The sequence below is a fragment of the Parasteatoda tepidariorum genome, chromosome X1, assembly GCF_043381705.1.
Source record: "Parasteatoda tepidariorum isolate YZ-2023 chromosome X1, CAS_Ptep_4.0, whole genome shotgun sequence".
NCBI classification, from domain to species: domain Eukaryota; kingdom Metazoa; phylum Arthropoda; class Arachnida; order Araneae; family Theridiidae; genus Parasteatoda; species Parasteatoda tepidariorum.
The window spans coordinates 73,215,923-73,242,453 of NC_092214.1; the positions used below are offsets into that span (position 1 = coordinate 73,215,923).

Consider the following 26,531-nt stretch of genomic DNA (forward strand, 5'->3'; position numbering starts at 1 on the left):
AAAATGACTATCACCTCATATTTTAAAACATCAAAGTAGTGTTTCAACTGCAAATAGTTCCAATTAACCATTTAATTGAAAATGAAGAGCTATTACTAGAAGAACATTTTAAGTTCGATTTTTTTTTTCGACTGAAGTTTTTCAACTTGTGGTACTATTTTCTAAGAGAAGAAATGCAAAATTTAAAAATTTTGCTTTTTGTCTCGGAAATTTTATAAATATTTTCCCTCTGTCGAATACCCGATAATTAGTACAAATTATCTTCTCTGCAACGTTTTTTTTTTTTCTTTAAAGAAAAAGCTTGGATATTTGGCAAAATTCAAAAATTTTTACTAGTGCCTCAGAAATAATGGAAAGATTTTTACATCAAAATTAAAATAAGAAATACATTTAATCAGCATTTTTAAAAAAGTAACAAATGTCAGTGAATCAACGTTTACAGAGCCTAAATTTTTTGTCTTCCAGGAACGCACTTATTTAAGTGCAGGGAAAGATGACAAAAAAAAATTTAAATTTCCCCACTTTTGCATGCGTTGCAGACTGATAAAAATGAGAGAAAAATTCAGGAACAACATTATATGCTATAATATTACAATCTAAATTTAGAAAATTTAACAAAATTAAATTTGCAGGATCTTCCAAACTGACTGCCTTAATATGTATATTTTCAGAATTGTCAAAAAATATGCAAGTTAGGAGTATCCAATTATTATTTAAGTGAGGAAGAAACAAACGCTATTGAAATCTTGGGAATCACTACTGGGAAAGCGGGACCGAAAGCATCAAAACCTGTTCAATTGCTGGGAGAGACAGACAGGACTTTTAACAGCTGTTAAAAGCATCTCCAAGTCTTATCCTGCAATCAAACTGGTTTTGATGTTTTCAATCCTACCATCTTTAATAGTCGTTCTTTGGATTTTGATCACATCTGAATTTTTCCCTCACTTAAGTATTTATTTGAAACCTCTTCTGAGTATACTTCTTATTTGTCAAGGATTCAAAAAATATAAACCAAGGGCCGCAATTATATACCCCGAAATGTGTATGTGTGTACATATACAAACACCAAATTATATATTCAAGTCAATTAGAATTATCAAGTTTTTATCAGAAGATAAAAAAAATTATTTTATACAGTGAAACCTCTAGGGAGCCACCACAGTAAAATGGTCATTGAGGTAGGTTGGTCGTTCTTAGAGGTTACCCCCAATTGACTTCAAAATTATTATGGAAGGTACATGATTCTTCGTGAACGATTTTTATTTTAGTCAGTGTGATTTACTTGGTGCGGAAATGCCACTTCTGTTGGAGTCATGAAAAGACGGATCGATGAATAAAATTTAGCGTCTATAAAAATAATCCCAACTGATATAATTATGGGTAAAAACAAATTTACCAATTATGAATGATAAAGTTATTTTAAATGAATAAACAATTATGTTCTTTGTTCAAGTTTGCAAATAATTTTATATCATAAAAATTAGTTAGCTTTCAGAGATGAAAAGAGGTGTGTTTGCTTGAGATTTTTTTTTTTTCTAATTTAACTTTCCACTCCTTAAAGTAAATCATTGATAGCATCGTCTATAGTGCACTCTGACTGCAACACGAGGTTGTATCGTCAAAAAAGCTCTCGAAATAAGATCCTCACGCAAATATTTTGAATACATTTTAATTTAGTTGCTTCATAATTTTCTGCGTTTCCTTATTTAATCTCTTCCGCATTAGGTGTAGATATTTGCCCGGTCGATGGGAGGGGTTAAAACGGTCTTTCCTAAATGTTTTCTTCAACACAAAGCCTATGGAAAAAATTTCGGGCCTATCAAAAGTGGTCATAAATAGAGATGGTTTTTCCTGGAAGTTTCAGTGTATTAAATTTTTGCGATTACAAAAGACACATTTACAAAAAATTTATTAGCCACTTTATCACAAAAATTTCTTTTAGGGGTATTTATTGTGCAATACTTGAAAACAATCTATTTTTAACTGAAAATTCACAAATCACATAGGATATCTGGGGAATCAATTTATGTAAAATTTCCCAAAATTGTAGAATTTTGACTACTAATATGGTTCTTAACATCTGAAGCAATCGATAAGTAGTAAATTTAATTAATAATTTTATTCAATTTACAAGTTTTTGCAACATAATAATTAAATTGTTATAAAAATAGCTCATGAAAGAATTAGTTTTTAAACACAAAATTAGCTTAGAAAACAATAACAATTTGGTTTTTTTAGTCAATGGAATTGAAAATTGGAGAAAAAAAATTAAATAAAATTACTTAAAATTATCAACTAATAACAAAAATCATAATTTTTGAAAAAATCATAGCCAATGTGTAAAGTTGTCGTTACAACATTAAGCTAAATTTTAATTTAAAACTATACTAGGAATTTTTAAATGAAGATGAATTCAGAAGTTGAATTATTTATGTTTCAAAAGATTTATCAATAATAAACATAATTTGACACCAATTTTCTTTAGTGTAAAATACAATTTATTGAAAGAAGTTCAAATAATTTTTAAATAAAGCAACTTTGTGGGGTGATATGCTTGTTGCCCTAAGACAGGTAAAATCAATAAATTTGAACAATTTTTTACATCAAGGCATGTTCCTGATTCCTTGGCAAAGTAAAGATGGGTTTTTTTTTCACATCCTATAAGACCTCTGTGAAACCTCTTCTCAACAAGAAATATCAATTTTTGAAGATTTTTATGTTACATCAGCTTTAAACAAAGCATTTTTTGTTGATGTCCCTGGTCACTGCAGTCATTGTTTTTCTTAGCTGTAGAAGGATAAGCTATTCTAGCCATTGATGTAGTTTGAACTATTTATAGAAACAAAAATCCAAAACTTTACATATGAAACATACTTTATATTCTTTCTCTTTTTAGCATATAATAATTTACAAATTTAAACTACAAATAAAGTAGGACAATCATTACTCAAATTAAAATCGCATGTTTCAGCCAGCAGAAAAAAGAACATCTTAACTACACCCTTGAGTATTGCAAAGGTTAGTTGATGCTAATTATTATTTTCCCATGCAAATATGAAAAAATTTGTATTTAATAAAAATGCGTAAAATAATTTGTCATACTATTTGAAAATACACAAATTGTTCTTGTTTTGAACCAAATTGAAGAAAAAATGATTAATCAAAAAATTTGTAGCATTGCGGAACTATTTTATTAGTCTACATTTCTAAATAGTCCTTCAAAAAGTGGATGGAAGAAAGAAAAATATTTGAATGCATTTTTAAAATACATATAAAATGTTCTTATTTTTAATAGTTTTTTATTAATTATTTCATCAATTATTTTTACCTTCATTGTGAATGCTCTTGTTGCATGACATTTTTGAAATCTATTAAGAAAAAAATTCCATATTTTGAAAACTTTTTTTCTATAAAATAAATTACATTTGAGTTTGGTGATTGTGTTTGAAATAGAGATGCAATCTAAATAAAAATAAAGCTGAAGTCATTTTCTAGACTAAATTATAAGTTTTAAAACTCACGATTGTAACAATAAATATTGATGGCATGCAAAACTTTTAGGTACTTGTGTGTGCTTTAAATTTTTAATTATTTCTAAGAAATATTCAATAAATTGATTTCAGGTTTATTTTTTTTACTTGCATCCCCAATGAAAAAAAGAAAAAAAGCATTGTTATAATATAATAATTTAATAACATTTAATTAAATATAATAAACATATAATACAACTTTAAATCATACAAATAAAAAACTACAAGTAGGCACATTCAGACAAAATTGTTAGCTCTAATAGTTTGAAAATGTAGGATTCATAGGCACATGTAGAAATGAACGTAATTCACGAGGTTCTTGATTAAACTCGGAAGCTGCATCATCATTGCTTTTATTCAAAACCACAATTTTTAAATCCTTGTGAAGATATAATTTACCAGCTTTAGAAGAAGCAAACCTATAAAAGATAATTGTGTTCTTTGTCTTTAAAATTGTGCCATGAAAACAAGCATGCATTAGGATCAAGTACAATTAAATAAAAAGAATTTTTTTTTCCACACTTCAAATCGCATAAAATCACTTTCTAAAACTATATTAGAAATAAAAGTACTTTACAACATGAGTCATAACGAAATTATTTTCCAGCTTAAAAACTTGTGGGGACAAAATTGTCCCTTCTCATTATCTTATAAATTTAGTCTCAAAATCTATATCATAACAACCCACCCACATAAATGGTACGTTTTTAAAATATTTTAGTAAGCATAAATTTCAGGACGTAAAATAGTTATTTTATATAAAAGTGTGCTTGCAAGATTTAAAATTGAGATAGGTGTTTTTATGTAAATAATTTACATAGTTTAATTTGAACTCTAAGAAAACTACAAATAACGTAATTACCCAAAATCTTCTACAAATCTAGACTGTAAAACAATTTCTTAGTTTATCTATAGTTTTATATTAAGTTGAACGAATACATTAATTCTATTTTTAGGGCTTGCATAGAGCTGAAAATAATTACCAAGTGTTTTTAAAATTAAGAAGAAGAATAGAACTATTGTAGCTTGTTATGAATATTTTATTAATTTATTAGTGCATAAGATAGAAGTGAAATCTACAGTTTTGAAATTTTATTTGGAAAGTGAAAGCTAACAAAAGTAAATTTCCACCTTGTCTATAAAAAGAATTGAATAATTCAAAACTATTTAAAGCGTAACTGTGAATAGATCCAATCCCCTAGCGCCAGTTTATTGCCATTACTGACAAATTTACAATATAATAATTGCTTTTAATGGAATTCTCTTTTATTCCTTTTTATGCTAACATTGAGAGGTGACTATGGTGACATTGAGATTGATTGTCAATACCACCTAATCAATAACAATAGTAACATTGAGATTGATTAGGTGGCAGAGCTCAGAACTGCAATGTCAGACTCACACATTTTGTTTTGCTTATTTGATAAATCATCTATAGTTTTATTTCAAGTTAACAATTAAAAGCATTGACATTAGTAGACTGTTTTTTTTATTAAATGCCTTAGTCTCTCTCGCTGTTTTCAAATTTTTTTTCCTCAAAAAAAGTTACAAGTGATGAAAGTTACAAGTGACATATCACTGAATGAGATGGCAGCTGACCTGGCAAATTATGCTCTTCAAAAATGAACAGATTTTTGTTTTGAATTCTGGCAGATTATATTTATCTCAGAATAACTCAACATCTGAGTTTGGTATGGTGTGATACTTCAGAAAGGGTGGCATTCAAAAGAGGTAAAATATGATTTATAAGATGTTTTTCTAGATACTAGACTGCCGTGAAAAAAATTTCCTCTGAAGGCAGCAACCTTGGAAAGCATTGTTAAAAATGTTAGAAAATTTTGAAAGAAACTTTTAAATACATAGTACTATTTGTATTTATATACCAGATATAGGAATCAGATCATAATTTTTGAACAACAGCAATTGTACAAAAATATGTTATTAACTTAATTACCCTGGCCTTTGCACAATATGCATATTGATTTCATATAAAGTATAGGTATAATTTTCTAGCACTGATGTAATAACTTTTGAAAAATTATATGAATTATATACAGATTTAAAATGGATGTCAACTAAAATTTAGGATAAGCATTAAATATTATTATATTTATTTATTATTCATTTATTTTGTTTTATTATTCATGTTTATCATTGTAAATTCTCATCTTCTTTTGTTTTCAAACTGGAAATTGTTTCATATCCTTTTGTTGATCAATAAATTTTCTCCCTGGATGCCCCCGCTAGGGGGCGGGATGGGGCTGAGCTTTGAATACAGATTTAAAATGTCTAAGAATAACCTCCAACAGCTGCACTTTTACACAACCTGTAGAAATTTCTGAAACAATATTTAAAGTTCTTTTTTTAAATGATATTCATTTTTGAAGTCTGGGTTTTCTTAATATCCAACATTCTTAAATCTCGTTTCTTTAGTAAATTTTGAGATTTCGTAGGTTGCAAGACTAAATCATTTACCATACTCATTGCTTCTTAAATTAAAATTTTGCTAAAAGGACAAGGTTTAATGAAAATCTAAGACATAAAAAAAACCTTAATCTTAGAATTAAAGAGCACTCTGAAAAAGAAGTTTAAAAGTTGTTTTTGAAACCTTTACAACTGAGTGTTAAAGTGCAGGTGGTTACTTCTAAACAAAAATGGGTATAAAGTTTTATAATATTTTCATGATTTATTAGATCAAACCTGGAAATTAATTGCGGCACCTTATAAAATGCTCAATAGTAATAGTAGTAGATGCTCAAGGAATAAAAATATTTAATATTGCTTTTGCTAAAGAAAAAATTCATGCTCCAGATAATGAACTTTTATAGGGCTACAAATACCCCATTTTAAAAACTCAGATTATAATTTTTCAAAATATGCTAACATTTTCGAGGGCTGTCATACTGATAAAAGCTGCTTTTTTTATTACATTACATTAGCATTAGACTTTTATGTGCATTGGATTGCATATTTTTTTTTTACTTTCTAATTCTTTATTTTAAGATAATAGTCTTGTTCCTTATCTACTATATGTGGAAAAAGACAAGAGTAGAACTCATCTGTGAAGTGTTAGTATAATTTGGGCTATTGTGATAAATTTCATTCCTTGACTGAAATTATAACAAATCACTGAGTACGAAATGTTTCAACTGAAAAAAAGTCAAAACTGAACAGTGGCTTATTTTTATGGTATAAATATTTAAAAAACTTAAATGTAGTAAATATGACACATATTCTTCTTATTATAATATTAGGTTAATAATTTGTACAGTAATATTTAAAAAGAATGAAGGATACAAAATTTATAGACAGTTGTGGCATTATTATATCTTAGAAAAATCTCAAGAAATCTAATATATTTTGATTGATTTAAAATACTTCCAATTGAAAAGCAAATTATTACCTTAAATGTAAGATAAATCTCAACCACTTTGAAGATGATGGACAATCTTCCGCTGAGCCTATTGGCATAAAGTAAGTCTTTTGCCGTATAAACGTATGGCAAGAAGGTGGCATGTCACTCAAATCATAATTCAAAACAAACATTTTGACAACTGTTTCAGATGGGTTGAATAGTGTCTGAAAGAAATTGAGAACAACTTTATAGACAAAGCCACTGTATTTTATGTAATGTACAGAGATGTAAATTTTTTAATTGCAAAAATTTTGCTTAATTTTAATTTAATATTTGAGAAAAGCATTGATAAACTCACTACCTTTCTAAAATTGCAATTTTTAAACAATTAATTTTTCGCGAAATTAAATTGAAAATTAAAAATATAGATCGATATTTTTTTGTCAAGATTCTAAAATTTATATTTAAAGAGAGTTTTTAACATTTTCTTGGCGTTTATTATATGGGGTAATATAGATATATATATATATACACACTACCCTACAATAATGGAAGATACACTTTCAGCTTTTGACATTTTAAATTTATCAAGAAATATTTAAAGGATTATTTTGTAACTTTCAAGGTAATTAGTACATGTGTTTTTTCATACTTAGCAATAAGATTTAAAGCTTTCAGAGGTTTGGGAGACCAACAATAAATTGCGAAAGAAAATTAATATTTTTGAACACCCAATGGCAGAAAAACAAGCAATAAGCTTGTACCTAGTATTAATTACTTTAGTTGCTATTTTTAATAACTGCATAAAATTTCATAAACTCGGGTAAATATTTATGAAGATATAATTATTTTTTAAAAAAATGAAATTTTTTGCTTTTACTTTATAAATATTCAAAGGAATCAAACGATGTTTTTGGAACAATTTAAAATTAATAACAAAATTACTTATTTAAAAATTTTTAAAAAAATCGTTCAAAACTATGCAAAATATAAGTATTTAAAGTAGTCCTTTTATACTGCACATGCGTGGAAAAATATTTAAAAACATTTTTCTTAATTTTGTAGTGGTATTTGGCAACCAATGAAAAAATTTTGACTTAAATATCTTAGAAAATTAAAAAAAATTTCAAGCAATTTTTGCACTTTTGGAAGAAAAAAAACAAAATGATCAGGGGTTTTCCTGAAATTTCAGTTTGTACTATTATACAAAATTTATTAAAAAATGAGACTGACATTGTGGGGATCATCCCCCATAAAAGTATGTTTTTGTTCCCATGTATTCTTTCCTTATACTACTACAGTTTGGATCCTGGACGATTATTGTAAGGTATCACATTTTATTAACATTTTATTTTGCACAAAATAAAATTTGCGGAAAACCAATGATTGTTTCGAGCTTTCTTTTAAAAAGTACAAAAACTACTTAAAAAATTGCTTGAAGCTTTTTAAATTTTTAAGATATTTAAATTAAACTTTTTTCATTAGTTGTCAAATAAGATCCCCTACAAAATTAAGAAAAACTTAATTTAAATTTCTTCTGCATATGAATAGTATAAAAGAACTACCTTAAATGCATATATCTTGTGCAGTTTCAAGCGAATTTTCTTTTAGTTTTAAATAAATAATTTCGTAATTAATTTTAAATTGCTCCAAAAATACTGTTTGATTCCATTGAATATTTGTAAATTTATAGCCAAAAACGTTTTTTATAAAAATGTCCATATCTTCATAAATATGTACTCCAGGTTTACGAAATTTAATGTGGTTATTTCAATGAATAACTTAAGTAATCAATACAAGTTACAAGCTTATTGCTCAATTTCTGGCATAGAGTGATCAAAAGTACTTGTTCTCTTTCGTAATTTAATGTCAGTCTCCCTAACCTTTAAATCTTATTGCTAAGTATTAAAAATCACATGAATTAAACATCTCTAAAGTTATAAAATAATCCTTTAAGTATTTCTTCTGTTGTATTTACAAAAATATTTTTTTAGAATTTTAAAAGTTTCGAAATAAGATAATAGTTAAAATTAAAGTGAAGAAAAAAAATATTACTTTTTCCACGATAAAATGAAAAACTTAAAACTATTTTAACTAAGCATGCATAGAACACAAATAGGTTTTTCAAATAATGAAGTACAAAGAGCGCAGAAACAGATGATTAACACTGAAAACAGTTTAAAAACCTAGAAAACACATTAACATAAAGAATACTAATTATCATATATTTAGGACAAGGATTTCCAAAGCACAAGACGTGGCACCTTCTTATACCATGCAGAGAGATGAAGAGCGCTGTTAGGTGCTCATTATATTTAGTTTTAATAAATTTTTTGATATTTTTAAAAAACTAGCAATCCATTCTAAATGTAAAATCTAGGAATTTAACAACTTATCAGTTGAACAATATTTCCAATGGTTGCTGTTTTCATCCAAAAATTAATGACAAGTAAAAAATTTAAAAAGCTGTACGAAGCATTCTAAAATTCAAATTAATATACTCTGAACAGTAAGTTCAACACACATAATATACAACACCAAAAATAATTCCAAAAGCATATGAAAGCTATTTTCCTCCTATTGACATTCTAACTAACCAACATTTTCCTAGTAATTATAATTAAAGTCGTCATTAGAATTTTAAATGTAAATAGCATTAATTATGCTTATATTCTTAACAATTTTTCTGTTTTTAGTAATGTTACAAATATGAAATATATAAAAAAAATTATATTGCATATAGTATTATATTGCATAACATCCCCCAATGGTACCATAATTCATGGAAGAGTTCAAATATACAAGTGGAGGTAACATTGTTTAAAGAAAGTTTTAAGTTCCACTTCATTGTCAGAACTTTAATTAGTAATGTAGTGAAAATTTAACAACCATAATTATGTCTGCATACTGGGAAATAAAACAGAATACAGTGAAATAAAAAGTATGCAATATTTTCCCAAAGTAATTTGGAGAAATACTGTTTGAGTGCAAGCTACAACCTCATGAATTTATGAAATTTTGCAGTTATCTAATTTGCATAGTAAAGATACTCTTACAAAAAAAAAATTGATTTTTATATCAAAACTTAGATCAGAATACATAAAGTAATATCAACCTGACTAAATATGAGAAAACTTATTCATGTTACTAACTCATATTTCTGGGCAAAGGGAAGCAAGCAATATATTTTATGTTAATGTACTAGATAATTTTTTCATTAAAACTTTTAATATTTTATATCTTTACATAGAATGTTAACCAGTAATAAAGCAGAAAATAGTATTCTTTTCTTATTCTGAATTTAAAATATCTCATATAAAATATTACATTCCATTCCTTTACAATTAGGGCAAGACAAATTTTATCGTGTTTAAATGACACTCACAATGCAATTTGTTATTTTCAAAAATGTGGCTATGATTTAGGGCAATATTATATGATTTTTAATATAACATAAAAAATAAAGATAAAATTTAAATAAATCCAACCCATAATCAAAAAAAAGTATTTTTGCAAACGAAATACAATTAAAATATAAAATCTGTGCACACGCTAAACAAATACTATTTTAACTTTTGAAAGCAATTAAATGCATGTAATGACAATTAGCTTATAATTTGTCTTATAAAAATAAAAAAATAAAAACTATCGTAAATATGATCATTTTTACTACACATGTAAAAAAGAAAAAAAAAAAAAAACTAAATTTGAAACGAATCTTTACTAATTTTAAAAAAACACTCACCACTTGTATTGCTCCTTTTTTTGGCACATAATATTCAACATCATGAAATTTCACATTTGCCTAATAATACAAATATGATTATTTATTTTAAATTAAAAAAATTATTTTAAAATACAAAAGATGGAAAGCATAAATACCCTACCATATATGGAGAATGTAAATTATCCATCGCATAAAATGAAACATCAGCTGGCAAAGTGATATGATTAGGGCAAAAACTACCACTTGCTCCTATTTCAGTATGAAAACCTTCAACATTACTTACAGGAAGAAGACAACCTTTAAGAATAGATTCCTGGAAGACAGATAATTTAAATAACAACATATTAGTTTACGTTAAGATGAAACCAAAAGAAAATAGTCATAAATTTTTATTACAGTAAAAAATTGAGGGGAAAACATACAGAAAAAGAACATATATAATTTTTTAAGTTTTCAAAAAGATAAAATTCGAAAATTTCTAAAAAGAAATTTAAAATTTGTTGTTAAAATACAACTATTGAATTAGAGTATCTACATGAAACTACTTAATTCAATAATTTCACTATCTGTGAAACTAACGAAAAACAACAAAATTGAAATAAAGGAAAAACAGAAATTATTAGAAAATTTAAATGCTGAGAAACTACGTAAGAGAATTTATTTTAAGGAAAATTATTTAGCTAAAACTAAAAATACAGTTTAATCTCAATTTAAAAACCTCTACTTAACGACAGTCTAGATTACAACAGTATGTTTTGGTCCCAGCTCTTGAAGGTAACTGTTTCTCTTTTTAAAGACAAAATTTTTTTAAGGTGTAGAAATTGTTTTAACTTTTTATCTCAAAGAGGTAGACTTTTTATGACAGAAAACAAGTTTGGTTAACATTTTGAGGAAGATAAGGAAGATGACATACTAAAGGATTTCTTTAACTGTGATGGCAATATTTTAACAACTGATAAAGAGATGTGGTGGAAATTTATTAAGAAACTATAAATGAAAATGATGAAACAGAAAGTGACAATGAAAATTAATCACCTTTGCATTCATATACAGAGTAACTAATGCTTCTGATGTTTAAGATATACAGTATGTCCCACTTAAATAAAGTCACTTTGATTTTGTGCTATAATTCTATGCAAAGAAACCCAAAGTGAATCAAACATACTTATTAAGAAAATCTAAATCAACTACATATTTATAAGGAGTAATTCCTCTATTTTCCACTCGGACAGAAAATAAAAGTTGAATAAATAAAAAAGGCGAAAAAAGTGCCCCCTAGAAATAAAGCAACTTTTGATTATAACCAAAATGTCAGCCACATTTACATAAGACTTGAAATATGTGATGTTGCTTACCATTTACCATTACCTGGATTGCAAAGCAGCAATATTATGCCAGGTTTCAATGATGGTATTCTTCAATCTGCGGCAGACTGAAACTCCATCATTTTGTAATATATAGCTCTATTGAGTATAGCCCCCTCATTTTTTTTAGAGAATTGAAGTTAAGGGAAAGGATATGACACTCATGCCAAGAACCTGTTATCCAAAAACCATCATTGTAAAAAGTTTTTGATACAAATTGAGTCAATGTCCCATACAGACAGCAATATCCTATGGATATCCAAACACATATATTATGTATCCAAATATACAGTGGATATACGGATATGTTAGACTTCTTACAAATATCTAAACAAGTCCAAGTCAATGGATCTGGATATCTCTGCGATATCATTTATGGATATCTGTATGATAAGTAAGTTAGATATTATAGAAGTATCCGGACATTACAGTTATAGATACGAATATTTTGGATATTTACTATTGATGTGTCTTAGATATGGATATTAGGGCATTTATAGAATGCCTAAGAGATATTTTAAATTATATTTAATATCAGGCGCTGATCCAGTTTTTGGATATCTCAGAGATTTAAGTATTAGAGTTGCCAGAGTGTAAGTACTAAGTTAAGTACTAGAGTGCAAATTGTAAAATTATAAATAGAGAATTTATTATAAATAACGAACTACTGTTATTTTTATTTTTAATTTAGACTTTAATCCAATATTATAACTGGTGACTGTAATTATTTTTTTATTTACATTTTTAATGTAAACAAACTCAGGAATTAAATCATGTTTTGATGGTTCTTTTATTTTATTTAAGGGTATTTAGTTTCCTTTCATTTGTATATTATGCAAATTTATGACCTTAGTATGCCATTTCTTATTAATTATTTAAAACAAATACTATTCCGAATTTTTACTCGCCCACATTGAATTTCAACATATGTTGTCAACTTCTGAACCTCGTATTTGGCATTGCTTTTAGTTTTTACTTCAATATTAAATGTAATTCAAGAACTCAACATAACAAGCTTGCATCTATTTTAAAAAAGTATGAAATAGTAAAAGTATTAAGCAGTCATCAGACTATAAGTATTGACAGTAATTCTATTCCTTTTCTTTTCAAAATCATATTTCATATACTAGTACATTATGTTGTAAAAATTAATTTTTACCTGCTTATGAAAAGTTAATATCCTACTTTTTATGAATTATTATTTACAATTATTCGAAATGTCTTTTTGTAGATTATCTATAAATTGTGAATTTTCCATTATTTCTCACATATTTTCTGTTTAAATTTAGTTGAATCTGTAGATTTATGACTGTTAATCTTTACATTTATGACTCATTATACAGTATTATCATATTGCATAATAAATTGATTTTATTATGCAATATATTCAATACTATGCAATATTTTTTTAGTTAATCTTAGTACTAAATTCAACGTTTCATTATTTTAAACCATTATGCTTAAAACTAAAAAAAAAAAATTTTTGTTACAAATTTTTTTTATTAATAATTTTAAAAAGGATTTATTATAAATGTTTACCTACTAATTATAACAAATGAAAATATAATTATATTTTGCTTATTTACTATACCGCCAAAACAAAGTGAAAAAAAATTTTTTAGATAATTTAAAAGTATTTAGTAAAAAATTAAATATTTTCCTGATTATATTGATATCTTCTTAACTTTTTTATCTAGTTTTATATCATAAATTTTAATAACTTTTTTGCTCTTGTATTAAAGTTTTGCTAAGGTTATACTTTGATTTAAAATATTATGCTAAGTTACTAAGCATATTATTATTCACCTGAAGTGAGTTTAATATGGTTGAAGGTACAGGAAATTCTATATGATATTGCAGCATATTTACCAGTAAACAAATTTTCTGTCGTCACACAATTCCCACCTAGATAGGTAGCATATAGATTTACAATCCAGTGCTGAAACTATTTAGTCCATCATTGTAAAAAAATTATTGCAGTTATAGATAAATTTGTTATACAGTAAATATATTGATTAAAATTATAAATAACTCTAGCCTTGTAGTTTTTACATAATTTTGTCTGATTCTATGATAAAATATTTCCTTGAAAATAGAAAAATTTATTGATTAGAACCTTACTCTGCACTCTATAGTTTTCAAAATTGAACAAAACTACATAAGTTTTAAGAAAGAAAAAAAAACATTGCTAATTGAAGAAAATTAACCTAGTATGAACCTAGTAGTTTATTTCAATGTAAAGAATTTTTGTCATAAGAACTTTTTACTTTACACTTCCACAACTCTCCAATTTCTTTTCATTTATAAATTATGAAAAGTTTGTGAAAAATTAAATTTTTAGATAAAAATTGTTATAAAATTTTTTATTTTATAAATCTGTTCTGCAAAATACAATTATCTAATATTAGGAGTTTATTTATGTTCTGCATTCTGTAATGTTTGACGTAATTTCATTCATAAAATTATGGGATGTAAAGCTAAAATTTACTCCTTATATTAAATCAATAAATTTAGTAGAATCAAGTTTTTGAAGGATTAAGATAACTCTCCAATATCCATTAAGAGCATCTTTGAGATATCCACATAATGTATACAAGTGATATCTGGAAGAAGTCCCTTAGATATCAGTGTTATGCGCTGAATATCTGATGGATACCTGTGATAAGACACATGTATCCATCTGATGTCTCTAGGATATACAGCAGATATCACAACATCCAAATATCTATTGGACATCACACAGGTGCGATCCCTACATTTCTGACAAATCTTTCATGGATATTCAAATATCTGTTGGATTTGGGACTATACAGTTTCTCTGTATATATCTCAAATATCTCAAAGATGTTTGGGAGATATTTGTGGTTGTGTGAGATCTTGCTAAAAATTTTGGTTTGGGCCCCCAATTCTCTCTTCGAACAGCAGGCAACAAATGGGTTTCTAAAATTTTTTCTAATTAGTAGCTTTCAGACAGAATGGGAGAGAGACTAGGCTAAGTTGACCACTAAAGCTGTAAATGTAGGAGCTAGCCTCAGTAGAGTTGTATATATCAAAAAGGGTCAGGGTCATTTTCAGTCTATGGCAGAATTGAAGAACACCATCATCCAAGCCTGACATAATATTGATGCTCCTGTCTTCCAGGCAACAGTAAATTGTAAACAATATTGCATATTACAAGTCAAAAATAAATGTGGCCGGTATTTGGGCTTTACTCAGAGGTGGCTTCTTTTTTAATGGGACACTTTTATTCTTCCTTTTTTTTCCTTTTTAGTTTCTTTTTCCTGTCCAGGTAGAGTAGGGAGTGAGTTACTCTTTGTAAATATATGTTTGGATATCGACATACTTAATATGCATGTTTGGTTCACATTTTGTTTTCTTTGAATCCAATTATGATACAAATTTCACTTTGTATTTTTTCTCAAAATATGGAGGATGGCCTTTTTAATATGCTCAAGACCCTGAAAAATGTTATTAAAAACCAGGGTAATAGTAGTCACACTAGAGCTGCACAACAGCTATTCACAATGATATGGGAAACATCCCTAAGAAAAGCCCAGTTTTGATCTTCTGAAGAGGAGACAGCTACCCTACTTTGGTAGCTTGATGACCTGTGCATGAAGCACTTTACAGTAGAACAGCTCAACAAGGACTGATGCCACACACTCTTGGCCAATTCGCAAACTGATCAAAGTGGTCACCTACCTGTTCACAGATCGCTGCTTGTGATACTTGACTTTGGTGACCTACTGAGAACCGTGTTTTATGATTAGTCAACTGTGGGACCAAAAGATCACAATTAAAGCAATCAACATATAGATTTTTTTAAAGATTCATTTCCTTCTCATAATATTTTACTTTTATAATTATTCTACCTTATTTTTGAATTTGTGCAATAAAAATTAAGTTTTTAAAAATGTTTTATTTACACAAATTTATAACCAAATAAATTGACAATCCTAAGCTTGCAAAAGCATGAAGGAAAAATTTTCCAAATGATTTACCACAAAACCTGTTTAATCATGCACTCTACTTAAGGACGATTTTTCTTGGTCAAAATCGTTAAACAGAGACACAACTGTATTATGTGGAAAAACGTAGACAACTTAATACAAAAGGTATAGAAGAAGTCTTTTAGTGCACGTAATTGCTGTAATTTTGTTCCATATGTTATAAAGTTGTACTTTCTACGATCTTCATGTTACAGAGTTTAGCCAGCATATTTTGTTAAAGCTTCAAACATCAAAAAAGATATTCCTCAAATAATAGAAAGTTCAACCTATGAATTATATGTACATTTCAATTACCCAAATAAAATTCAAACTATAGCTCATAACCTACTTCAAAAAAGACTTACTTCAGGAGGTGCACATGCCAAAATTCTACTTAACATACAAAAAATATTCCTTATCTCTTTTTCACTCCTACTTTAACGAATGTAATTAAAACAGATTTGACACATAAGCAAGACATCTTTAAAAATTAAAATAAACTGTATTAAATAGCTTTGGTTAAAATGATTCCAAATTTTTTTTTTAACTCTTGTAAAATATACAGTTTAAAGAAAAATTCTGAAATTTATAAAAATGTATGTATAATATATTAATATTATATATTAATATAATATTAATATATTATACATAAATTTTATATTATTATATTATATTAATATTATATATCAATATAATATAATAATTTATATATTACAGATTAATTATAACCATCATTTTCATCACAATTGCAATAAAATTGTGAAGGTTTTAAAAGAAATCAACCACACTTCATGATAAATAAAATAAAAATTACTTCTCAAATAATTATCACTATCAATGAAAATGTTATTTCAAGTTTTAAAGATGTAGTTAATAATTACTTTAAAAAAATACTGTTCTGGAAACTAAAAAAATGCTAAGAAAACAGCTTTATTATTAAATAAAAGGGAGTGAAAAAAATTTCATACCTAATGTAATTAAAACAAATATATGCAGCCTATTTTAATTTTTTATTTAATCTATATTAAAAGTAATCCACAACAAACTGTTTAAAAAAAAAAACAGATTTATATGAACGTAAAGCATTGGTAAATGTAATTTAAATATATAGATTCAGTTACAAAAATAATTCATTGCATACACATATTTATTACAGTTCTTATTAAATATATTCTCTTTATACTAATATAATACTAGCCATATTTCATATTAATGAGTAGCCAGTTACTTTTATACTGAAGTATAAAAAAATATGTTAAAAGCTTATTGCATACAGTGACCTCTCACTTTACCACCTCTTTTTTGTGACTCTTTTCATTTAAACAACAATTTTCACAGGTTCTTGCTTATTGTATAAGAAATTAATGATAAATATCATTTGTTTGTGTATCACTCTCTAAATAATTATTTAAATTATGTGCCAAAATTTTTCTTAAAATATAAAAGATTTTTTTTTCTTTAAATGAGAAAAAAAAAATCACACGTTTTATTAGAAAATTTAAAAATTGAAGCAAATAAACAATCTTAGTTACAGATAAAAATAAATATGTTGCTGGGTTAAGAGCAATAGTTCATTTTTCCTTCCCTTGCAATCTTTTCACCTCTCTCGTTTCCAGGAAGACATTCTTTTCTGCAATATTAAATATGGTATCTCTTACACCACCAACATTGGCAAGTCAACAAAACCTTGCTGTTTCAAAAACATAGAGCAACTTGAGCAAACAAGCAGCATGGATGACTTCAAAAATTTTCTTAACTTTTTTTCGTGCACTTAGCAAAATGGAAAAGTAATCTATTTTTGGATCAAGGTTCAGCTCATCTATAAGGTATGCCAAATTTTGCTCTTATAAAAATAGTGTTTTTTCCTGCACTCTGTATGAGTAAGATATAGTCTTTCGATATAGGTATTATCTGTCGCTTAAAAGTGCACTACAAGAAAACTGATCTGTCTATACATTGTCAAACTAGAAACAGGCAAATCAGGTACAGCTAATGTAAAAATTTCAATTCTTGATGCAATAAATATGGTATGTACTGCATGGAAAAGTATCAGATTTTTTTGCATAAGGAATTACTTCAAAAAACAAGATTTATATTTTCTGGTGAAACTGAGTGTAGTGATTAAATCAATGAAATTGAAGAAGATTGGAATATTAATCTTGATAATGACGAATGGCTAATGAAATAACTGATGATGTCGTAGATGATAATGATGAAGTTGATTAAAAAGTTCCTTCAAATCATGTGAAAGCATTAAAAGCTTTAGACACTATATATCACTATTTGCAGTTTAGTTGATCTACTGAAACTCCCTTTTCCTATTTTTATGAATTTCAAAAAACAGTTTTTCTATTTTGTCAGAAAAAAACATCTATTGGATTATTTTGTAAGAAAATAAAGTGTTATTTAGTATTTTACAATTTTGTTTATAAAGTTGTAGTAAAAACAGTTATAAATATTGATTAATTATAATTTAATCTTTAGAAACATTTCCATCTATGCGCTTGATACAATTTATGTTGTGCTTTAAAGTTTTGAATAAGCTTTTCTCTTATATGTATTTCACTTATGAGCTTTTTTCTGTTGGTCCTTTAGGCCGACAGTCACATACGTGAGAGTTCACTGAACATGAAATTTTCAACAGAGATTTAAGAAATTTGACAAACAATTCTGAGTCACAGGGTTAAAAAACATGCTTTTTCAAATATTTGTAAATATATTAAAGACTTTTTTTTATGTAATACTTTACATTGATGCTGATAACTTGTACAATAAAAATAAAAATAATGAATTAAGAACATTTTAATTTTTACGCAAAAAATACTAAAAAATGTTAAAATTAATTGAATAGAATAAAATATTTTTTTTGTTTCAAAAAATTTTATGTAATTTTACATAAATTTTAGATGCATACTCAAAAAGAGCAAAGGTCTTATTTCATTTGAAAAGCTAGGACATTTCTTTAAAAAAAATAATGAACATTTTTAATTTGAATGTATTGACTTAGAGACTTCATGAGCACAAAGTTTCATCATTTATGTATTTGTTGTTTCAAATACAAACCTCAAAGTTTCCAAGGAGTTTTCTTCCTCTGGCAAACTTTAGCTCATGTCTGGGGAAACAGTCATGGTACATAGTAGCTTTCTGAGGCAAGACATTCCTTGAAGCCGAAATATAAATGAAGTTTTAGTGAGTGAAAATATTAAGATACACAGAACAACAGGGCTAGTCAATGCGAACACAAGTTCGTAACATGAAACGCAATATAATTTTCAGCCTAACTTTTTTTTTTATGTATTTAACAAAATTTTACACAATTTAAGATGAAACAATAAATATAAATATGGCATATTAATATCAACAATGATTTATTTTCATTTTTTAAAAGAATACAAAACAAAAAATCACTTACCAAGAACTGTTACATGAAAAAACTGATTTTTTTCCCAAGTTTGGACTGGTATCCTACAAAATATTTTAAAAAATTATATTATACAATTAAATAAAGAAAGCAATTAACATGACTATTTTCAAATATTCCAATCAGCAAATAGTTGATTTTAAGTAGACTTTCTTTAAGTGTTAATATTCTCAATTCATATCAAATTTTAAACTGTGAAATTCGGGTAGTTAAATTTCACTATTTTAATATGTAACTGTTTTTAGAAACAATCTAGTTAGGTTTTTTCCCAATTTACCTTAAAGAGCACATGTAACATACGATTCAGACACTTGGTTTTTTAAAAAAATTAAAACAATGATTTATCCTCTTTCCTCAAATCTTCCAAGTATTGAACCACTATTTAAAGCTGAAATTTGAAAATTTTCTGCTCTTGTTCATTCTGTTGAGGAGGACACAGACTATGCCATTATATACTTATACAAAACTAACAAAGAAATCCTTGAAACATATGATTTCTATTCAAAAAAATTAAGTGGTTTGTTTCTTTACACTAAAAATTGCTCAAATAGTATTTAATTGCTAACTACATTCCTTTCAGCAATTAAATTGATTTATAACTATTTAAAATTTTGTTGAAATAACATTTATGTTACCTATTCCATTAAACAAGTGTTATGTTAACTTCCAAAATGTGTTGGAGTTCAAGGTATGCCATTCATGTTCTCAGTTACTTCAGTCTAATAGATCCCTTAGCCAAAGGCTCTAAAATAGTATGAACAAAGTAATTATCATTCGATTCGTACATTGTGGGACTAATTTATATGGAGATGCTCAGAATATCACCTTTTACTAAAAGCCTCTCCTCCAATTAATTAGGCTCCCATTATGTTCATGAAGGTGCGTCTAACTAATTGTTTTAGAAGTTAAACATGTTGAAATAAAAACTAAATGGAATATTAACTATGAACAAAGAAACATTACAGATTTTTAATAGTAGAAAACGTATTGATCAAAGTACAACTTAATTCTAGTTCATGATTGGCCAACAGCTTTAGCAGGTATAAAATATTTAATTGCTAGCAAACTGATGTTAAACAAATTTAACATAGTATGAAAGAGCATCATATACATGTTAAACTAGTAAAACATAAGAAAAACCTAAATCTTCTGACTAAAATTAACTAAACTAAAATTATCTTCAGATAATAAATAAACTTTTCACTACACTTACCAGCCTTTGGAAGGTAACCAGATTTTTATTTGAATCTTGAAAATCATGTACTAAGTTCTTACTTTTAAACAAAGATGGTTCACTTTTGTCACCTTCACATGAAATCAAATACAGTGAGCTATCCTTGCTAGATTTTTTCCTCAATAAATCGGAGTTTGAAATAATTATTTCAGAGTTGTGGTTCTCAGCAAATATAGGGTTTTGAGCAAAACTATTAGCACTTTTATTTTGTAGGTTTCTTCGTTTCTCTTGGTTTTCTTCTTCGGTTTTCTTGACCTGGATTAAGTCCAATGAGCTAGATTTTGTACTAGATTCACATATGTTTCTGGCCAGAGATTCTTTCTTCTCTTTTTTATCCCACAACAAAAGCTTTGATGCTCTAGTACATGAAACATTTAAATAAGAGAATTTTTGCCTTTTTGTATTTGAAGATTTCAAAAGCTCTAGAAATTTGCTTTGCTTGTCATTTAAGGAAGAAATTTTTTCATGATTAGAGAACTGATACAAATTTATCTTATGCAAACGACAAGATTTATAAAAATTATTTATATAACGCTTTTTAATCTTATAATTCTTAGTTTGAAAACCACTAGTTTTAGATGACTTATTGGTTAAACAAACTTTAGATACATTTTCACCCATTACATTATTGGAAAAAGCAATAGATTTTCTAATATCACTATTGATATCACTGTTTGCATTAAGGCAATTTTTATGCATCAAAGCATCCTTTGCATTATAGGAAGACTTTAAAACATTCAAATTCAGCTTTGTACTCAAACATTTAAATGCTTCACAATCTGATTTGGCAGAGATTACATCATTACAGTCAGAAGAAAACAAATTAGCTGGATCTAAGTTTCCATTTACAAATTGATTTGTATTACCAGTTTGTACAGGAAAATTGACTAGTTCAGAGTTTATATAAGTAATTGATGATTCAAGATTGCTCTCATTATTGTTAAAACAATACCTCCATCTTTCATTTGAGCACTTTTCTAAGGATTGTTGTGATTTTTCAACTACTGCTTTTCTTTTGGAAGAACTTTTGGAGGAATTATTCCATACATCACCATACTTTTCAATGTTGCATTTTTCAACTTTAATATGGTTAGCTAAATTGGAAGCTGTTTTTGAACTTTCTAAAGAGTGGCTGTGCTTTCTTTTAGAAGGTTCTTTAAGAGTTTTATTTTGTTGAAATAAAGATCGCTTATTATTAAAACTTTCTATCTTCTCACATTTTTCTTTATAGAAACACTTTTTATTTGGAATGATGTTCAGCTCTTCACTTCTTAGAATATGTCTTCGCTTGAGAGATTTTTTTAAGTTATTCTTTTTTATTTCCAAAAGTGAAGCGTTTTCAAGAGGATTATGTGAGACATTACTTTGACTAGGTTCTATAGTTGATAATAAGTTAGAAACATTGGAAAATACATTGCAGACATCAGAGGTAATAAGGTTTGAAGTACTAGAACATTTTGGTACAATTGGTTTATCTGTTTGCTGAGAAGAAATTTCCCCAACCAAAGAATTTGTTTCACAAAACAAGGGAAGTACAATTTTATTCAATTTATTAATCTTAGATTCATCTTTAGGCAAAAGATTAGAGAGTGATAATTTATCAAAACAAACATTTTCTTGACTAGAACATTTTGAATATGTTTGTCGGTAGTTACTAAAGATGGCAACATCAGATTTCAAAGAAATTCCAGTTTTGTTGCAAATTTGAGCATTGCAAGAACTTGAAATGGCTCCATTAGTTTTTAGACCAATTTGGTAATTAGAATGTTTAAGAATTCGATTAGTTTTATTAATATCCATCAAACTATGAGTTAGACTATTAATATTTGTTGAGCTACTTTTTAAGGAATTTGAATCATTGTCACAGTGTTTAACAGAAGTAATAGATTCCTGGTTATCACAAGTCTTTTGCAAATGCTTGACAATTTGTGTGGTTAAAGCAATAGATGGAGTTAAACTAGATTCTTCAGTTAACCTTAATCTTAATCCTGGATGAGGAGGATGTTTGGAACAAGGAATGATTGGTATATACTGCTTCCTGGTAGGGAAGTTAACTCTTACAGTTCCACATAGTTCATCATTAACTTTAAATGGTGGAAAAGCATGGACTTCAGGATTATTTTCAAATTTTGTTGCAGATGGATCAGATGTAGGCTTCACCCTAAATTAATACAATAAAATCAGAAGCATTAAATTATGATGAAAATATGAATTTATGAAGCTTAAAATAGAATGAAGTATAATCAACACCTAATTATTTTAATATGTTTACAAATTGAGTTAACTCATGACAACTGTTATATTTTAATATCCAGAAGTGTATTTCTTAACTGAAAAAGTATACTGCACAAAGTTCAGGGCTGCCACTGGATGAAAACAAGAAAAATAGTTGCTTTAGTTGCATCATATATGAAAAAAATGTCTCCTAAATAGTCTCCAAGATATATAAAATAGTTGCTAACATCATATCCTCTTCGAATATAATTTTAATTACTTGTGCTGTAATAACATAAAATTCAAATAACATGCAGTTAGATACTCATATTTTATAAAAAATGTACATTTATTTGTGGATTTGCAAACAATATATTCTTTCACACTACGCATAAAAACAGGTAATTTTATTTTTATCTGTTACAGAACAGTTGAATTTGAAACTTGAATTTCCTTTCTCGGTTCTAATTTGCAGCTGCTTAGTTTAGATATTTAAAATAAAAAAAAGAAATATTGCAATTTAATTCTGTTTTATTTTGTTTATTTTTCATAACTGACACATTTCCAAATTTTAATGCTATCAAAAAAATTATGATCACAACTCAACAAAACGAATATCACCATATACCTTTTTCTCTATTCTAAATAGCTCTAAAAAAAATAACAACACATTTTGAGTAATTAAAGACAATTTTTTTAATTTTGCTACTTCGTTCAAATTAAAAGAGGGGAAAAAACGTAATCCTCAGAGATATTACATTAGCTTTCTGAAGCAGGAGGAGCATTCACGTAGAGCGAATACCAATCCATCAGTTTGATTGGTTAAATATGCCTGTCATGCTTTTGACATCAAACAGTGAGAAATAATAAAGTTAGGATCAAACGAAAGCGCGGCAAAAAAAAGTGGGGGAAGGGGGAAACTCATGAAGCTATTCTTCATTTTAGTCGCGAATTGGCTTAAAAAAGTAGCCGATTTTAAGCAACTCATTGCAAATTAGTTGTTTTTACTCATGTTTCTACTAAAATAGTCGCCATAGTTGCTATTGCTTTAAAATAGTCGTTTTAGTCGCCTCTTTAGTCTCCAATGGCAGCCCTGAAAGTTAAAAAAAAATTACAAGTAAAATTATACATAAAAATTAGAAGAGTACAGTAATTAAACAAATTACCATATATTAAACGAGATATATTTACCACTCAGAATCTATTTTTTCATTTAAAAACACTTCTTAGGTGCTTAGAGATTAAAGAAAAACAGTATGTGCTTAAAATACATGTAAAAGTATTTGATAATGCATTTTTATTCATAATTTAGTATCTAAATGCTAAGAAAGTTGAAGCAGTAAGGCAAATTATGAAGTCTATTAACATACAAAACGGATAAGAATTTTGACTTTTAAATATTCAAAATAAACATATCTCCAAGTGATCTATCTATCTATACCCTCAAAGTTTAAAAATAAGTAAGGTGTGAATATATTTTTAAATTTGGAAGGAAAAAAATTTTTTTTTCAAAATTTAAATTTACTCAAAAACATTTTTGACATGTTGAGAACATCATTTAATATGTTAGAAATGGTATCTATATAATTATTTTTATTGGATTCGAGGTGATAAACTAAGTGTATGAAAAGTTCAGTGCAGCTGTTAAAACCTCTTTAGAATTTATAAGTAAAATTGAATGCACCAAAATTAAGAATATTATAAATCATTCTTTTACAAACATTTAATGTTGTTCCAGCTCAATTTCATAAAATTATAAAAACATTTGACTTTTTATTGTAAGTAAAATGTAAAAATTTTTCTTAACTAAAAAAAACAAATAGCTGAACAAGAAAAATTTTACCAATAATATATATTAGCAGGGGATTTTCCTTTTGTAGAACTTAACCAAGCACTAATTTGTGAAAAATGCAGAAAAGAGCGCACTGCTCTTAGAAGTTCTGGAATTTCAATGCTCAATTGGGCTTTGTCGCTATTAAAAAAAAGTAAAAATAAATAAAAATAAACTAGTAACATAAGAATATACATAAAAGTTAAATTATTTTAAATGCTAAAAAGTTCAAAAAAAGTTCTAAGTTTACTTATTTTGGAAAATTTATTAATTAACAGAGTAAATCAGCTTAAATGAATTTTGTTATATCAGTAAAATAATATCTATACACAAATATTAAATATGACTTACAAATTCACAAAGGATATAAGAAAAACATATGCCAAAGAATCAGTATTTTTAAATAATAACTAAATATCATTTCAAATAATAATTCTAAAGCTATCTAGAACTGTGGAAAGCCATCTAGAAGATTTGTGTATGAAAAATAGTACAAGTGCATGATAAAAAATAAAATTTTAAATTGTTCAATAAATTTTGCAATATTCAGACAATTCACTTTAGTTAAGATACATCCTAATTCAATATTTTATTTGAAACTGGGAAACATCTGATCTTTGATTATTGATGAAAAAAGTAATTATTTGATATTTATATTGATAGTTTCACTCATGGATATTCAACAGGAATCTAAAAATGTTCTTATTTAATGACATGAGAAAAACTGTTTTGGTATGCAGAAAAAAATAAAGGTAAAAATATAATGTTTCCAAGGAAAAACTATCAGAGGACTAATATTTAAAAAATATATATACTGAGTTCTGTAATCACCCATAACTCCATTGTAGAAATCTTAAAGTACTAAAGAAATTTATCATAAGTGTCATAGTCCATAACAAATTTCAATATTTTTATGGAAGATTAAATTAAAATTCAAAAATATACATGGATGAGCAACACTTGGCATACAAAAATTGATGTTGTCTATTCAGATATTGAATAGATACATTGAATTTAAATGAAGGAAAATAATAAAAATTAAATACTAAAAGAATATATGTTATAATATGGATAATGATGTATGTTTTTTTTTTTTTAACTGTACTTCAATTTTCATGATTTACTCAAAAATATAAGGAAGTGTTTATAAGGGTGGAGTGTAAATTATATGACTCACCCTTAGTAGATTCTAAATTATATAAAAACATTATATAATATTACCAGAACATTTTAAAATTTATATTTTGATTACTGTGTAGGCAAAACATTAAATTTTTCATATATCCGACAAAAAAAATTTATTTTTGTGAATAAAAAAAATCTAAAGCAATAAAATACGAATATACAAAATGTGAAACAGTAACATGCATAAAACTTGTCATAAAATCCTTAAATAAGCATAATGTTGAATATTCAAAAAAAAATAGCATGGTCCTTTTTTGATTTTAGAAAACTTTCTACCTGTGCACAAACGTATGCAAATCTCTTTGCTGAACATTCGACAGTCTTAGTACTATTTACCAATTTCATGAAAAATAGTTTTTTACTTTAACAAGTTTGCGAAAGCCTAATTTCCACATCTCAGAAAAGTGTCATCAGATATTGTGTTCTTACAGATCAGAAACATACTGAAAGAAAGTATGGCAAATCAAACACCAATTTTTAAAAATGCTTAGACCTATCTTTACATAATGGACACGTTTAACCTTACAACCAAATAAGCATTACTTTTGAAAAAAGGACCATGAGATAAAAAATTTCAAAAAATCTACAGAAACATATAGTTATAATATCCTGATTGCTTTTGTTACCTATCTAATTCACAATAAGTATATTTAGAGAAAATCTTTTCAAAGATTTGGTTTC

The 26,531-nt window shown here is 26.8% G+C and overlaps 1 protein-coding gene across 4 annotated transcripts in view; it reads right to left on the reverse strand.

Moving 5' to 3' along the window:
* Positions 1-3,670: 3,670 nt before the first annotated feature.
* The window catches only part of LOC107440075 (atos homolog protein A), a 53,924-nt gene continuing 31,063 nt past the window's right edge, over positions 3,671-26,531 (reverse strand). For 3 of the 4 annotated variants that reach the window (XM_016052861.3, XM_071187962.1, XM_016052862.3), the window contains exons 4-11: positions 24,678-24,806; positions 20,600-22,781; positions 19,378-19,430; positions 19,029-19,125; positions 10,773-10,925; positions 10,631-10,690; positions 6,934-7,109; positions 3,671-3,949 (exon numbers count right to left, since the gene is read on the reverse strand). In XM_016052861.3, coding sequence (XP_015908347.1) covers positions 3,787-3,949; positions 6,934-7,109; positions 10,631-10,690; positions 10,773-10,925; positions 19,029-19,125; positions 19,378-19,430; positions 20,600-22,781; positions 24,678-24,806 — 3,013 coding nt within the window. In that variant the 3' untranslated portion in view covers positions 3,671-3,786. Of the gene's footprint in view, positions 3,950-6,933; positions 7,110-10,630; positions 10,691-10,772; positions 10,926-19,028; positions 19,126-19,377; positions 19,431-20,599; positions 22,782-24,677; positions 24,807-26,531 lie in introns of those variants that run through there. The other variant, XR_001583595.3, reaches the window with a different exon arrangement.